A 14,467-nucleotide genomic window follows, 5' to 3' on the forward strand; every position below is an offset into this window, starting at 1 on the left:
TGAAGTCGAATATACAAAGCCAGTATCATCAGCGGTGCCTCCTGAAGGGCGGGGGGGGGGGGCACACGCCCCCTATGATTTTTTCAAGAAATAAAAACAAAAAAGTAAAAAGGAGAGTGAAGGAGTGAAGAAGTGATTTCTACTGACTATTACTATAAGCTGCCGAAATCATCAGCTAAGTTTGAAGCAAAGTGGGAATTATCGACTAACAGTTGAGATAAGATTCTCCCTCCCTGGACCGTGTAAAACCATTTAATACCTACATGAAGATGAGAGCGAGAGGAAGAAAATGACGTCATGTTTTCTCCGTCTCAACCCCACCTCCTTCCCTCCCATCAAAATATACTGGCGCCACACTTGCAGTGAAAAGTTTTCTTTTTAAGCATGTTCAAAGTAAGACGATTTGAGATGATGCACACGCGATGGTAAAGACAATTTATTTACCCCTTCTTTAAATAATACGTTGTACCAACAGTTTTATAACAAGCTGACTCCGGTCTCGACGTGAGATTTTTTTTTTTTTTTTTTTTTTTTTTTTTTTGGGGGGGGCATTTTTTTTTCGAAGGGGGAGTGGGGTGACTGTTGTGTCATTTTTGGAGCCAGGATTCAATTTTTCTTTTTGCCTGTCGTAGAATCCTAATGAAAACAATCTAATTCATGTTCCACTCATTAAAGGTCAAGTCCACCCCAGAAAAATGTTGGCTTGAATTAAATAGAGAAAACTCAAACTAGCAACACGCTGAAAATTTCATCAAAATCGGGTGTAGAATAAGAAAGTTACATATTATTTTCACAAAACAGTTATATGCACAACTTAGTGACATGCAAATGAGACAGTTGATGATCTCACTCACTATTTCTTTTGTTTTTATTGTTTGAATTAAACAATATTTCATTTTTGACAGATTTGACAATAAGGACCAACTTGACTGAACCATATATTATTCAATGCCAATTCCACATGTTTAGGAAAAAATAAATATTTGTTTCACTTGACAATGAGGAGAGGATTAGAATATTTCATAATTCATATAATAAAATACAAAAGAAATAGTGAGTGGGTGAGTCATCGGTCTCCCCATTCGCATACCGACCAGGATGTGCATAAAATAGTTATGTGAAATTAAGCGAAATTTTGAAATATTATAACTTTCTTATTTTACATAAGATTTTGATGAAATTTTCAGTGATATGCTTGTTGGATTTTTCTCTTTTTTTCAAATCAACTTTTGGTTGGGGGTGGACTTTTCCTATCTTGCCTTGCTAGAAAGGAAAGTGTCAAACATTATGTTCACAGTGTGTTCACAAGGCTCCACATAAAAGAATATGTGAAGATCATCACAATGTTAGCGCTCGTAATATCACACTGTGGATACCTTGACAGTGTTCCGTGTCAGTGTTTGCAATGTTTTACACAGTGGACTATGTGAACCCTATAACTGAAAAGAACACAGTGCATTCCCCACAGTGTGGAACACGATGTGAAATCACAATGACACTGTTAAATTTGAGAATTTCAACACTGTGAATCACATATTATATTCATATAGTCGACCATGTGAACACGCTGTGAACAGTCACACTGTCGAGGTGTCCACAGTGTGAAAATGTCTTCACATTTGAATTTCAGCATTTTAACAGTGTGAATAATATTTTCACATAGTCCACTATGTGAACACACAGTGATCACACTGTGTTCTTTCCAGCAGGGAAGGTGTCATTCACACTGCCCAAATTGTTTAAAAATTATCAAAATGATTTCACATTGTATTCTTTCTAGGATTTTACCAGGGGTCTGGGCACAACGATTGGCTCCGAATGACCACTTTCGATTGGTTGTTAAAGGGATGGTCCGGGCTGAAAATATTTATATCTAAATAAATAGAGTAAAATTCACAAAGCAAAATGCAGAAAATTTCATCAAAATTGGATAACAAATAACAAAGTTATTGAATTTTAAAGTTTATCAATATTTTGTGAAAACATGGACATCGTCCTGAATATTCATAAGGTGTGCTGATGATGTCATATCCCCAATTTCCTTTTATTACATGAAATCATAATTGTTTAATTTTTTCATACGTGTGTAAATGATGTGTCTCCATTATGATGAAATAAGTTGCGGCAATAAAAAACTAATGCACTAAATCAGTTGTCAATCCAATTGTCTTAGTTCTTGGTAGAAAATTTTTAAATAAATAAAAATTCATATAATAAAATACAAAGAACAAGTGGGGATATGACATCATATTTATGAAGAAATGCCGAGAACTGTTTTACCGGAATAATGCAAATCTTTACAATTCAATAACTTCATTATTTGTCATCCGATTTTGATGAAATTTTTCAGCATTTTGCTTTGTGAATTTTATTCGGTTTATTGAGATATAAATATCTCCAGCCTGGACCATCAAATTGCGTTTGCTATCGACTCCTTGATCCAAATGGACCTGGACGTGTGTACGTTAAAACTTATGTGGGCTGTGGTCATATTAGGTGCATTTTGATGGTTTTATCTTTAGATATATATTACACGTACTGGTTTTTGTACTAGTTATCATTGGAAAATGTATGGAATATTTATGTACCGTATAAAACTGTAAAACATGCGCAATGAGCTTTTGAACTGCCATACAGTGTTATACCATTATTGAACTGGATTTAATTAAATGGAATTTCGTCGTCCCCATTTGATGGAAAACAAAGCACGAAAAGTCACCTGGCAATTTTAGAAAAGAAAAAAAGAAAAAAAACTTCAAACATATATTAGGCCATCTTTTTCTTTGATAATTAATGGATAGTTTCATCAAACAAGGTAATTTGCATAACTTCAGAAGATGAAGCCATAAAATGGCAAATTAGAAAAGAAAAAGTAAGTGGGAGCACGTATTGTTACATGATTCGTTGAAGGGGAGGGTACCATCCATGTAATATCTTAGCCCACGTTGTGCCGACTCTCAGCCAATCAACGTCGAGAACAGGCGCACGTGGACATTCTACCAACCCCAACTCTGATGATATACAGGAAGATTAGAAGAAGAAAGGATAAGAGAATGATAAAAGGAGAGTCGAAACAGAAAGAAAATGTGTGCTCATCAACATCAAGGCAATATAAGGACGCACTCTCTCCAAGCAAGTTGTTCACTGAAGCAAGAAGAGCATTCGAAGAAAGGAGGGCTATCGAAAAAGAAGGCAAAGCTCTTCACTCGTTCTTTTTCACTTAATGCTATAGGGCCATAACTCACAAGTAAGTTTCTAATTTCATAAAATCTACAATTTTCTTATCGTAATTGTAAATCAATTTTCAATGCGATGTTATGCCAAGTTGTTTCATACTATCACAATAGTTTTGACACGGTTTTCTCATACTTATTATATATTAAATATTTTCTCGGCAGTGGTTTTTTGTACGTAATTCATAAAAGAGTCTGTATTGTTATTAAATGCGCTACATATTTTATTTTGTTAATCATTATTGATAACTTTATTATATTCTTTTCTTATAATTTCTATTAAGATTATTGTTATTTTTTATCGTTTATTATGTTTATTTATATTATTCTTATTATCATTATCAACTTTATCAGTTTTATCATCTTTGAGATTGAATTTTCTGATTGATAGGATATCTTGTTACATGAATGGCTTTGGGGACGCAAAGTTTCTCCCAAGTCCAATGTGACAATATTTGGTTGCGGAGAAAATTGTACTGTCACTCTAGACCAATTATTTCATACTTGAGATATTTTCATTAGATCTTTTAAAATGTAAATCGCAAAGAAGGTATCCTAAATTATACGAAAGAAAGTTTAATCCCTCTTTTATTTCGGACATGTGGCAGGGGATCTACTTATGAACCACACGATTTCATTTTTTTTTTATTGGTATGGGGAGTGCAAATTCATTTGTTTAGTCGATATTGATATTTTTATGGCGGTTTATGAATATTGGCATAGCGGTTTTTTTTTGTGAGTTGGAATTTACAAAAGGGTCCATATTTCTTTTCTGTGCAATAGCAGTATGACCGGAGAAGAGATTTCAGTGCTGCGAAACATGCCTAGCAGTTATATTTCATCTCAGCCCTCGTCTCATAGCGATGACAGCTCATCGTCAAGGTCACACACCTCCCCGGGACAACATCAACGGTCGCCGCCAACCTCCCCGAGATACCACGAGCTCATGACCGTACCCAACGCATACGAACGCTCCGTGCCGTCATCGTTCAACTATCAGCAAACGGTACCTGTGGGGTCGTGGGCGACATGCGCCTCGGCACCCGACCTTCGTCGCCCCATGGACAAATTGGACATGGGTCCATCTGGGACCGATTTGAGTATGTATGGGAGCAGCGAGGGCTTCAGCAACTTCCTTAACCTCTCTTCGGACTCTCTGGGGTCTTTGAAAATTGGAAGTAGCGGTGAACTCCTGCTGGATAGAGACTCCCTTAGGGGCAGCAGCGGTATCGGGAGTCAAGGAACGCTCGACAGTGGGTTCGGGTAAGAATGTAATGGATTTTATTCCCCCCGTAAATATCAATCAAAGTGTTAGAAAGTAAACAAATTTCCAATGTTAATAAACAAGGGGGATCTTCAAACCGTATCCATGTAGGCAAACACTGTATCTCATTAAAAAAAAAGTTATTATTCGATTTCTTTAAATACACGATTTGTATCTTCAAAGTTGGAGTGCGATTCAGGTGATTCAGTTACTCTTTTTTTTATTGTCCCATGAAATACTGTTTCCAAAAGATCTTTCAAAAAGATAGATTAACTGTGCTTTTGCCACCAACACTTGAATGCCCCAGTGGGGTGCCGTCACTTTTATAGACTCGGAATCGGTCATAGAAGGGTTCCATGCTCTGTTTGAGCGCGTTTGTTTCTTATGTCATGGTTGTTCAAAAGCAACCTGTCATTGAAAAAAAAGAGTGTATGTAGTAGAGAAGCTGATTAATCTTCGAATCTGTCGGAATGGGCGTCCTGTTGCCAATTTAGCTTCTGGTCTGTAGAGTATGCTTTTTCTCACACAACTTTCGGTTGTTCAAAAACACATTCTTATTCAATGGCCCGTATTCCGATTTCTGATTTAATCTTATATTAACCCATGGTGTGGTTTAACTGTGGAAAGCCAACGTTGACACACATCTTTAACATGTTTAACAGGTTCAGTTTCAAGAATGACTCGAGTGCCCTTCGACACTCAAGTCATTCATAAATGTCTTTAATTTCTTCACCATTTTAAGGATGAAGAAAGACTGAGTGCAGTTGATGAGAAAAGTACGATTGAAGATTTGCTGTAGACATTTTTGGCTCCCCTTAACTATAGCACAGAATTAGACCATGGTCAACGAGATTTTAGAATAGGGCCAAGGTGTCCAAACTATGGCAATTGTCTATGGTCAATGATGTGAGTTCATAACGGTAAAATAGCCATTCCTCTTACTCTGAACGTTGATGCAAGTGTGAAAGTATACTCTGTAGAGCACCTATAGCTGACAAATTTAAGATGTCCCCTCTGTCATAAGGTTCTTCTTGGACAACTTTAAACTCATTTGTCAAGGGATCGCCCATTTATGTACCTTCAGTGTAGGCAACAGGGTCCCGTTTCAGAAAGATTTGATATAATAAGAAATGCCCAATTTCTTTATCAGTTTACTACCAGCCAATCAAATCGAATGATTTCAGTAGCTTTAATCTCTTATTGCAAATTTGTTATTGTAACACGTTTTATGAAACGAGTCCCAGGTAAAAAGTTCTGTACAGCATGCGAGTTTCTCTTTTGAGACATTTCTCCTGTGTCTGAATTAAACAAATAATATGAAGATAAGTGTTTTTGTTATAAATTGACCGACGTCTTGATGTTAAAAAAGGGTCAGAATGGTATTCAATTCAACTTCGGACTTTTTCTTCGACTGCAGATCAACTTTTCTGAGTAGTTTAATCAACGACCAACATCAGTTGGGATCTCTAAAAGAGCTAAGCCACTCCGAGGTCGCCGATACGCTGTTGTCTCTGAAGCATTCCCGAATGAAAATCAACCCGTACGGACCATCGGCTGCTTCGGCCCCAGCCAATCCCTGCGTCGAACAGCCGTATCAAACTGCGGAATTGGCATCAAGCACAGGGTCGCTGCCCGCAAGTAGGGGGACGTCAGAAAGCTACGGTTCTCTCCGGAATGTGAGTTTTTTGTTTGCCTTTTTTGGTTACTTCAACACTTCTAATTATCTCATCTCACCCATCATTATTTCAAAATGACGTTGCATATTGAATTTTCGGATTTATAAAATGAAATAACTACTACAATGGATGTTTTCACCCGGGGGGGGGGGGGGCGGTCAAATGCATTGCTGTACATATACGCGACCACATTATTTTCAAACACCCCCTAAACGAGTTTTTCTCTGTGTGCAGAATAACCCACTAAACAAGTTTTTCGCGGGCTTCATCTACACATTTTGGCCCCTAAACAAGTTGTTACCAGAATATGACCCCTAAACAAGTTTTGTCTACTTGCTAACAACAAACTTAAATAGACAAAACTATATTCATGGGTATTGCATGCCCCCCACCCCCAGTGCAGTTAGGGTTAAAATACCACAAAGGAATACAATGTTAACACCTGAAATATGTGTCATCCAAAATTCATCAGGTAATACTTTAATAAGTCCCGGGGAAAAAGCTTGGGAATAAACATACCCTAAACACGTTTGTCTAGTCTTAAAAAAAGCTTTTGAAAAAAAATACCCTAAATACGTTTGACCCCGCGATTGACCATTGACCAGTCTTTCAAAATCACCCCTCCCTTTTTTTTTTAGATTGGTGTTTTTGATACCCTTTACGAGTGCACGCGCGGCCCGCGTCCAAAACTGAAAAAAAAAACCCACCCCTTTAAGGACGTTCCACAGTTAAAATGAAATCCATGTCATTTTCACCAAACTTTGCACATAGATACTTTAGAACCTGAATATTTGAAATATGCAAAAATTAACATAGGTCCATGTGCTTGATATTTTGCTATGGAGCTTCAAAGTTCACCCGAATGAATGTTCTTACGGATTGCGCATTCAAAAGAATTTGGCATTTTTAGACCTCGCAAGATCACTACAATGAGTTTAAACCTCTATTACTCAGTCAAAATACATGAAAAAGTCATCAAATTTCGCAAGAGAGTTAATAAGTGTATCGTTAGAATGGAGAATCTATTTATAGTGCTATTTGTTTGCAATTTTAAGTCTATCAGCACTGTCAGTTCTTAAAAATGGCGTAAAACATAACAAAAACCCAATCTCAAAAAAGTGAAATTTCAATAACAAACTACAAAAGTACAATAAATGCTGCACTTTATTCAAAATCCATGTCATTTTCACCAAAATTTGCAAAGTTGTAGAGGAAGGTATACCTAAGAGGTGCAAACATTAAAAAATAGGGCTTCATGTGCTTGTTTTCAAACTATCAGCATTTTCATTAGAGCAAATGTGCTTTTTAAAACACCAAAAATGCGCCAAATGCTTTGTATCTATGAGAAGAAAAAATCAAAACCACTCTACCATTTATTCAAACTCGGGGTCATATTCGTGATTTTTGGCAGCACTGCAGAGTAAAGTATTTTAAAATTGTAGAGATGTTTTTTTTAATGGTCCATGGAATAATTAAAGTTTTTTAGCTTCATAAGCTAACGCATCGGATCTGCAGTAAGAGTGCAGATGATGAGAACAATCAGTTCATACCCACAGCTTATTAATCAAATGTTCATCCATTGTGACGTCAGCGCGCAGAGTGTAAAATATGCGCAGATCATAATGCGCACAAACATAACTGTGGAACGTTTCGAGAACTTCATGGGTTACGATTATAAAAAAGAAATCTTGGTTAGGCTGTTCGATGTACACTGTGTAAACACGATAGCGCGCTGTTAAAGTGGGAATGAGGGTTTGAGCATTCAAATAATGTGGTCAGTTACCCCAAAACCAATAATAAGTCGCCCTAAATGATGAGATGTACACAAGCAGTTCGCAAAAATTATGTCAAATAAAGTCTTGTATCCCTTTGTATCTTGCTTTCCTGTCATTTTTACAACTTGAGGTTCTGACAGTATCACGAAGAATAGCTCTTTCGGATGAACTATTTTTTTTTGCTATTTGAAGACCAAATTACTATTTTGGCTATTTACAGAGAAAATCCCCTTACGACTAATTATTGGTTTTCGGCTGGCTGGTTACATTATATCGTGTTTATTTCTGACATTGTTCAAAATATCTATACTAAACTCATTGCCCTTATATCACTTACAGCATCGCTACCTTATTTCGGATTACGATACCGAACACGAAGACGACGGCCCTCTATCAAGACCCTTTTCGAGCACGTCTTCGTTGGACCCCACGTCATATAGCTACTGGATAAGGGAACCCCACGGTAGAGGTACGATCTCATCATCTCGCCATCTTCTTTCCTCCAGTGGAAACCTGATCGCAAAGGCTCTGTCGACCTCGTCAATTGGGTAAGTTGCTGGCATTCATGACATTGTAGATTTTTCGCAACTGCAACTGCATTGAATATACCTTTCAAAGAACAATAAACAGTTGTGAGGTCTTTGTCGACAATTGGTGAACCGGAACAGCAGTTTCGTCGTAAGTTTCTGAGCTGAAAGTAAACATGTACATATAGCAAATAGGCATAGAAATATCAGGGCACTGTACAAAAACAAATATATAGTTGAGAATAATACAAGCAGATGTATGTAAATAACTTCGGATGTAGCCGTGGTGTAGTGGTTCTGACTATCGCCTTGTAAACAGAGGGTCGTGTGTTCGAATCCCACCACGGTCTGGCGTCCTTTGGCAAGGCGTTAGTCCACAGTTTGCCACTCTCGACCCAGGTGCTAAATCGGTACCCGGTAGGATGTCAAAGTCATTGTAGCTTGTCCAGTACTGTGTGCGCCTCACCGGCGACTGACTGGAATACTCCCCAGGGAGTGGAGGATGTGCACACATTGTGTGCGGGAATGACTGATTGAATCCAACGACCGGGGTAATAATATATCTGTAAAGCGCTTAGACACGTCGTTCCGATGTATTAAGCGCTATATAAAAAAGCGGATTATTATTATTACATGTATAATAAGAAAATTGTAGATTTGCAAAAATAGAGCATGATATAATGGTGAAATATCTTTTCAAAAGAGGCGACTTATAAAAATTTCCAGTTATACAATAATGTATCCTCCATGATTCTCATGTATTCGAAACTTTCGAAATTCGAAATGTCTTTCACAGAGTGGATCAGAATACGATTGTTACAATCATGTGGAACCATGAAAAGTCATTGTTTCATAGACGGAGGGTGATTGAAATGTCAAAAATAATAATAAGACACCAATAACTTGTCTCGTGTTTTCTAACACAAATGAATGTCTAGTATCGTTACCAATTTAGTACATCAACATCGTCATCATCATGATCAGTTAATACAAATTCCTTCTTCGGATGCTTTGTGCCAACAGAGTAATACTTTCAATGATGGTGATGATGATGATGTTAATAATAATAAAAATAGGCATTTATATGGCGCCATCTATATATCTAGAAATAATCTATTTCGAGGCGCATTTTTATTATTATTACCCCGGCTTAGCTCGAGCTGCCTTTCAGCGCTCAGTGCATTCAAGGAATTAATCCTGCCGGGTGCCCGTCCACCTCACTTGGGTTGAGTGCAGCACAATGTGGATACATTTCTCGCTGAAGGAAATTACGCCATGGCTGGGATTCGAACCCACGGCCCTCTGTTTGAAAGTCAGAAGACTAATCCACTGGGCCACAACGCTCCACACAATGTTAACACTATTTTTATAATTACTACCGGTTATCTCACTGTTGTCTTAACTTGATTGTAGATTGGTGGATGGATATGAAACGAGTCGTCTACCAGAGACGGCGTACTGGGCCGTCAACCAATCCACACCTGGTGTGTTTGAATCTACTAAAGATCATTATATCGGTGCAGCGAACAACGCCGACTACCACGCCAACAGTCCCGGCAGCAGCGCTCAGCTCTACACCACTCCTGCTCGCGTTGCGACCATCAAATCAACTGAACAACTCGACGCCTACTCTTCGGCATCGCACAGTTCGCTGTCCTCGTCGAGATCATCCGTCACGTCTGCATTCTCGAGCCAGGACGATGCACGGCTGGGAATCGCCACCAAGGAGACTTCGTCTTCGTTGACGAAAATTCAGTCAAACGACTCGTTGATTCACCGCTGCCATTTTTGTGAAAAGAAGTTCTCAAGACCCGGAGCCCTGAAGACGCACACGAAGATCCACTTCGGAGAGAAGCAGTACATGTGCCACGTGTGTAGCAAGGCTTTCTTCCAAGCCGCCAACCTCAAAGCCCATCTCAGGGTCCATAGCGGGGAGAAACCCTTCAGCTGCAACATATGCGGCAAAGGTTTTTCACAGGTAAGGAATATGTTGATCATGTTGATAATGTTGAATTTCCATCCACTTTACGCTTTGTACCATTCGGCATGTGCGGTAACAGTATAGGGACGGATTTAAACCGGGGAGGGGGGCACTCAGTATATAATGCATAGTGGCTATGTGCCGCGGAGGGGGGGACCCCCATTTTTACACTCAAATTTCCGTTCCAAGGTACAGCATTTTTGTCTTATTGAGAAAAAGAACAAAGAAAGCCGCTCCAAAGCATAGCATTTTCTTCTTATCGAGAAAAAAAAAGAAGAAATCCGCTCCGAAGCTTCGCATATTTTTTTCCGTTACGCCGTTCCGGCCGTATTGATCTGTTACAATGAGCCGCAATTTTGGTGAAAAGCGGCCGCAGACCGCTGTCCGACCATCGCCTCTGCGCTAGCGCACCCGGCGCCCGTACCGCCGGGCTAGCTGCATGCACGTTCCATAGGGATGCATACGCACTCACACGCAGGCGACCCGTTCCAAGGACCCCCGTTTTCACAAACATTTGTAGTTCCGAGGACCCTCCTTTTTACAATAAGCCCGCTCCAAGGCCCCCGTTTTTTGTCTCGCCCGCGGGCGCCCGTGGCACACACCTACTACTTTTTTGGTCGAGTGCCCCCCCGGGGGATTTAACTTCGGGGATCGAGTCAACTTCGGGTGTACTGGAAATTACGGGATGTAAAGATGGGTAGGTTGCATACGTAATGAGCCAAATAAATTTAGGGGCTGTGATCTCACTTGTGATAAATTTTGACTTAATATTAAGAGAACCATTTAATATTTCACACCTAAATTCCTTTCCGTTTCTTTCATTTTCCCTCCTTTTTTCCTGGTCGTGATTTTTTAATATTTTTTGGGAAATATTTAATAATTTATTTTGTATCTATTTATTCATCAATTTTTCTTTCTTTCCCCTTTTTTTGTTGGGAGTGGGGGGGGGGGGGCATAGCATCAAAGCCCGCCTATTCGTGCGCCAGTGGTAGGTTGAGAGGAGAGGTGTATCTCAAAATACTTCCAGGGCCAAGGATTGAAAAGAGACAGGATAAGTAGACAGCCAAACAGATCTCAAATCCTGAATGAACAAAAATATGGACTTATGATCGCTGCTTGGCAGCCGAATCTTCAAGGGATTCGATATTTTAGTTTATGTATCTGATTATTTGAATCTGTTTGCTAAGTATTTGATATTTGAACTCTTTCAAAGTTGTCGTGTTTATCTTTGTATTGTACGGGTTCATTTTACGTTACACATTCATGAATTTAAAAGCATACATGTCTGCAGCACTGACTTTTTCAGTGGTTATTTAACTTTTGATTAAGCTATGATTTTAATCCATAATTTGCTGCGTTTTTTTTTCTACCACGATGCTTTATGATTATGCAAAAGATTTGCAATGCTTCAATGTAGAAAACATTTCTGTAACACACATGCATGTAAAGAAAAATATACAATGTCTTATCTTATATAATTATCTTTCATTATTAACAATTTTTTTTATTTTTTACATTTGTAGAGCTCATCTGTAAAGACACACGCACGCACGCATTCTGGTGAACGTCCCTACACATGCAGGCAGTGTAACAGATCGTTCTCTGACAACTCCACACTCACCAAACACCAGCGGATCCACTCGGGCCAGAAGCCCTACACCTGCACTTACTGTCGGCAGTCGTTCTCCCAGTCTGGAAACCTCAGTCGACACATGAAGATCCACGATAAAGCGAAGAACTAGGTCCTCCTCCTTAATTGACACATTGCTATTCTGGAAAGTTATCGTTAGCCATGGCAACTTTATACATAGGTTTGCCAGGGCACTGGGAACGATTTTTTTTTTAGAAGGGGGTGCTGGTTTGAGAAAAAAAAAGTTGACTAAAAAAGTTTTCACTCAAAATGAAGGTTATTTTTTTAAACACTTTTAGCATATCAACCTTATTTCAAGGGGGTGCTGCCCCCGTTTCCCAGGGCCACAAGTTTTGCTTTCAATTCATATTTTCACTTGAGGAATAGCTTGTCCTTGGCGCAATTGTTTCCGCCGGTACTTGTGCAGCCGAGAGGTCAGTGGGAAAGACGATATAATAGGGTTTATTTACTCAGACCACTCCTCATGAAAATTCATGTTCATCTTCATGTTAAGATGTATCGTAATCGACCAGCTCGACTGGTTTGGTTCAATCAGTAAGTCCATCTTGCAGTTGAGTTCATGGACGCGGGTTCCAGTCTCGTCTAGTACGATTTTCCAAATATTTTTTTTCAATAAAAACTGAGGCAAGACTCTGTAAAATTACCAGTCCAAGATTTACAATCTGATTCAAAGCCTCCAAACCAGTCTGTTATGTCGTCATTCCCACTGCCCTCTCGCGTCTGGTGCATAAGGACTGACAAAACAAAATCGCATCCTGGCATGCAGGAATTACTGATCGTTGAGCATGGGGGCCCAATGTTTGCCATTCTACCAAATTCTTTTACGTATGTGTCGTAGCGCTATATTATTCAAAACTAAACTTGAATAATGTGAGGATGAAGAGTTCCTAATCAGAGGATCAAAATTTGCACTCCTTATGAATACGCTTTTCGTTCACAATCAGTTCATATTTCACATTCTATAGCTCCAGATTCCTTTATAATTTATTATTTTTCACAGATAATTTGAAATACATGTATATGATGTCATACATTGTTCGATCGAAAAAGAATGCCCCTGTAGCTGTGTCGAGATTCTGGGATAATCCCAATACGAATGTTAATTGTTCACCCTTGAATGATTGAATTGTAAAAATATCACTAATATTACACCCGGTGTCTTATAAAATCACCGTCACACACTCAGCTCCGTGCTATTTCTTTTAAAACAAAATGCGTTTAAGTTCATGAATTTAATATGTTTCTTAAAAAAAACATCACGAATAATGCACTCGATGTCTGATAACACCACAATGCTGTACATTTTCATTCTTTTTTATGAGTAAATGTTTCGTAAAAGGAAATGCTCATTTTGTGATTTTGATTAGGTAGGCTTATTTTTAGAACTCCCAGTTTGTATAATGTTCAATATTTGAATTAAAAATTCAAGAACACCTCGATTGTGAAAAATTGTAAATACATATGTACATTCATATATTTATTGTTATCATTCTACTCGATCGATTACCCCCCCAATATATATATATATATATATATAATAAAATCAGATATTTTCCTAAAAAAACAGCAGAGGGAGATGTTATATTTTGACAAACAAAAAATCTCACTGAACATTGATATGAAATACTTTGTTTGATTAGAAGAACTTGTTGTAAATCACTTGCTTACTTTAATAGTAAGTACCACACTTAATCATATATCCATTATCATGTTTTGTTTTGTTTTTTACTTTTTTTTAAGTTAGGCCTTCTTTCAGTTCTTAAACACTGCCGCGAGTAATATCCTATCAAACAATGTTTATTCTACCATGTCCGATGCATTTCTGCCCCAACACATTTGAATAATCATACGCGATGTATGGTCGTTATTTCATTCTAATGTGGAAAAGTTGTTGTGAAGAAATGTTTGCCTAGAATCAAATTATGTAATTGTGCCAAAGGCCGTAATGATTTACAATATGATGTTTGTTATATTGGTTATCTACATTATGTATTCGCAGATGAATTCATTTTATATTGTACAATTATCTTGGAATTCAATTTCAAAATTAAAAACCCCGTGGAAGGGGGAAATGTCCAATGCAGGACAAAATTTTAGGTAGTAGGCTACTACCGTATAGGTGAGGTTTAATTGCTTTCAATGCAACATGCAAATAATTACAATCGTTTGCAAATTCAGAGAAAGTCAGATAATTACAATTTATTTAATTTAAATCACCACTACTTTCCTTTGTCGTCTTATGGGGGAAGGAGAATTAGTAAATCCGAAAAGATTTAAAACGTCCTTATTAATGCCCATGTTGGATGAATAAAGGCAACAAAATATCGTTCAAAAGTGTAAACAATTTTCCAGACATTTTA

At 38.2% G+C, this 14,467-nt stretch overlaps 1 protein-coding gene across 1 annotated transcript; it reads left to right on the top strand.

Moving 5' to 3' along the window:
• The first annotated feature begins 3,024 nt into the window (after window positions 1-3,024).
• Window positions 3,025-13,352, top strand: LOC135156121 (zinc finger protein 354A-like). Its single transcript, XM_064107461.1, has 6 exons — window positions 3,025-3,247; window positions 4,017-4,496; window positions 5,915-6,173; window positions 8,288-8,496; window positions 9,889-10,453; window positions 11,980-13,352. The coding sequence occupies exons 2-6, from the start codon at window positions 4,021-4,023 to the stop codon at window positions 12,196-12,198; spliced, it is 1,728 nt and encodes a 575-aa protein (XP_063963531.1). The 5' UTR covers window positions 3,025-3,247; window positions 4,017-4,020; the 3' UTR covers window positions 12,199-13,352.
• Window positions 13,353-14,467: the final 1,115 nt, after the last annotated feature.

Source organism: Lytechinus pictus, chromosome 12 (genome assembly GCF_037042905.1).
Source record: "Lytechinus pictus isolate F3 Inbred chromosome 12, Lp3.0, whole genome shotgun sequence".
Classification (NCBI taxonomy): Eukaryota; Metazoa; Echinodermata; class Echinoidea; order Temnopleuroida; family Toxopneustidae; genus Lytechinus; species Lytechinus pictus.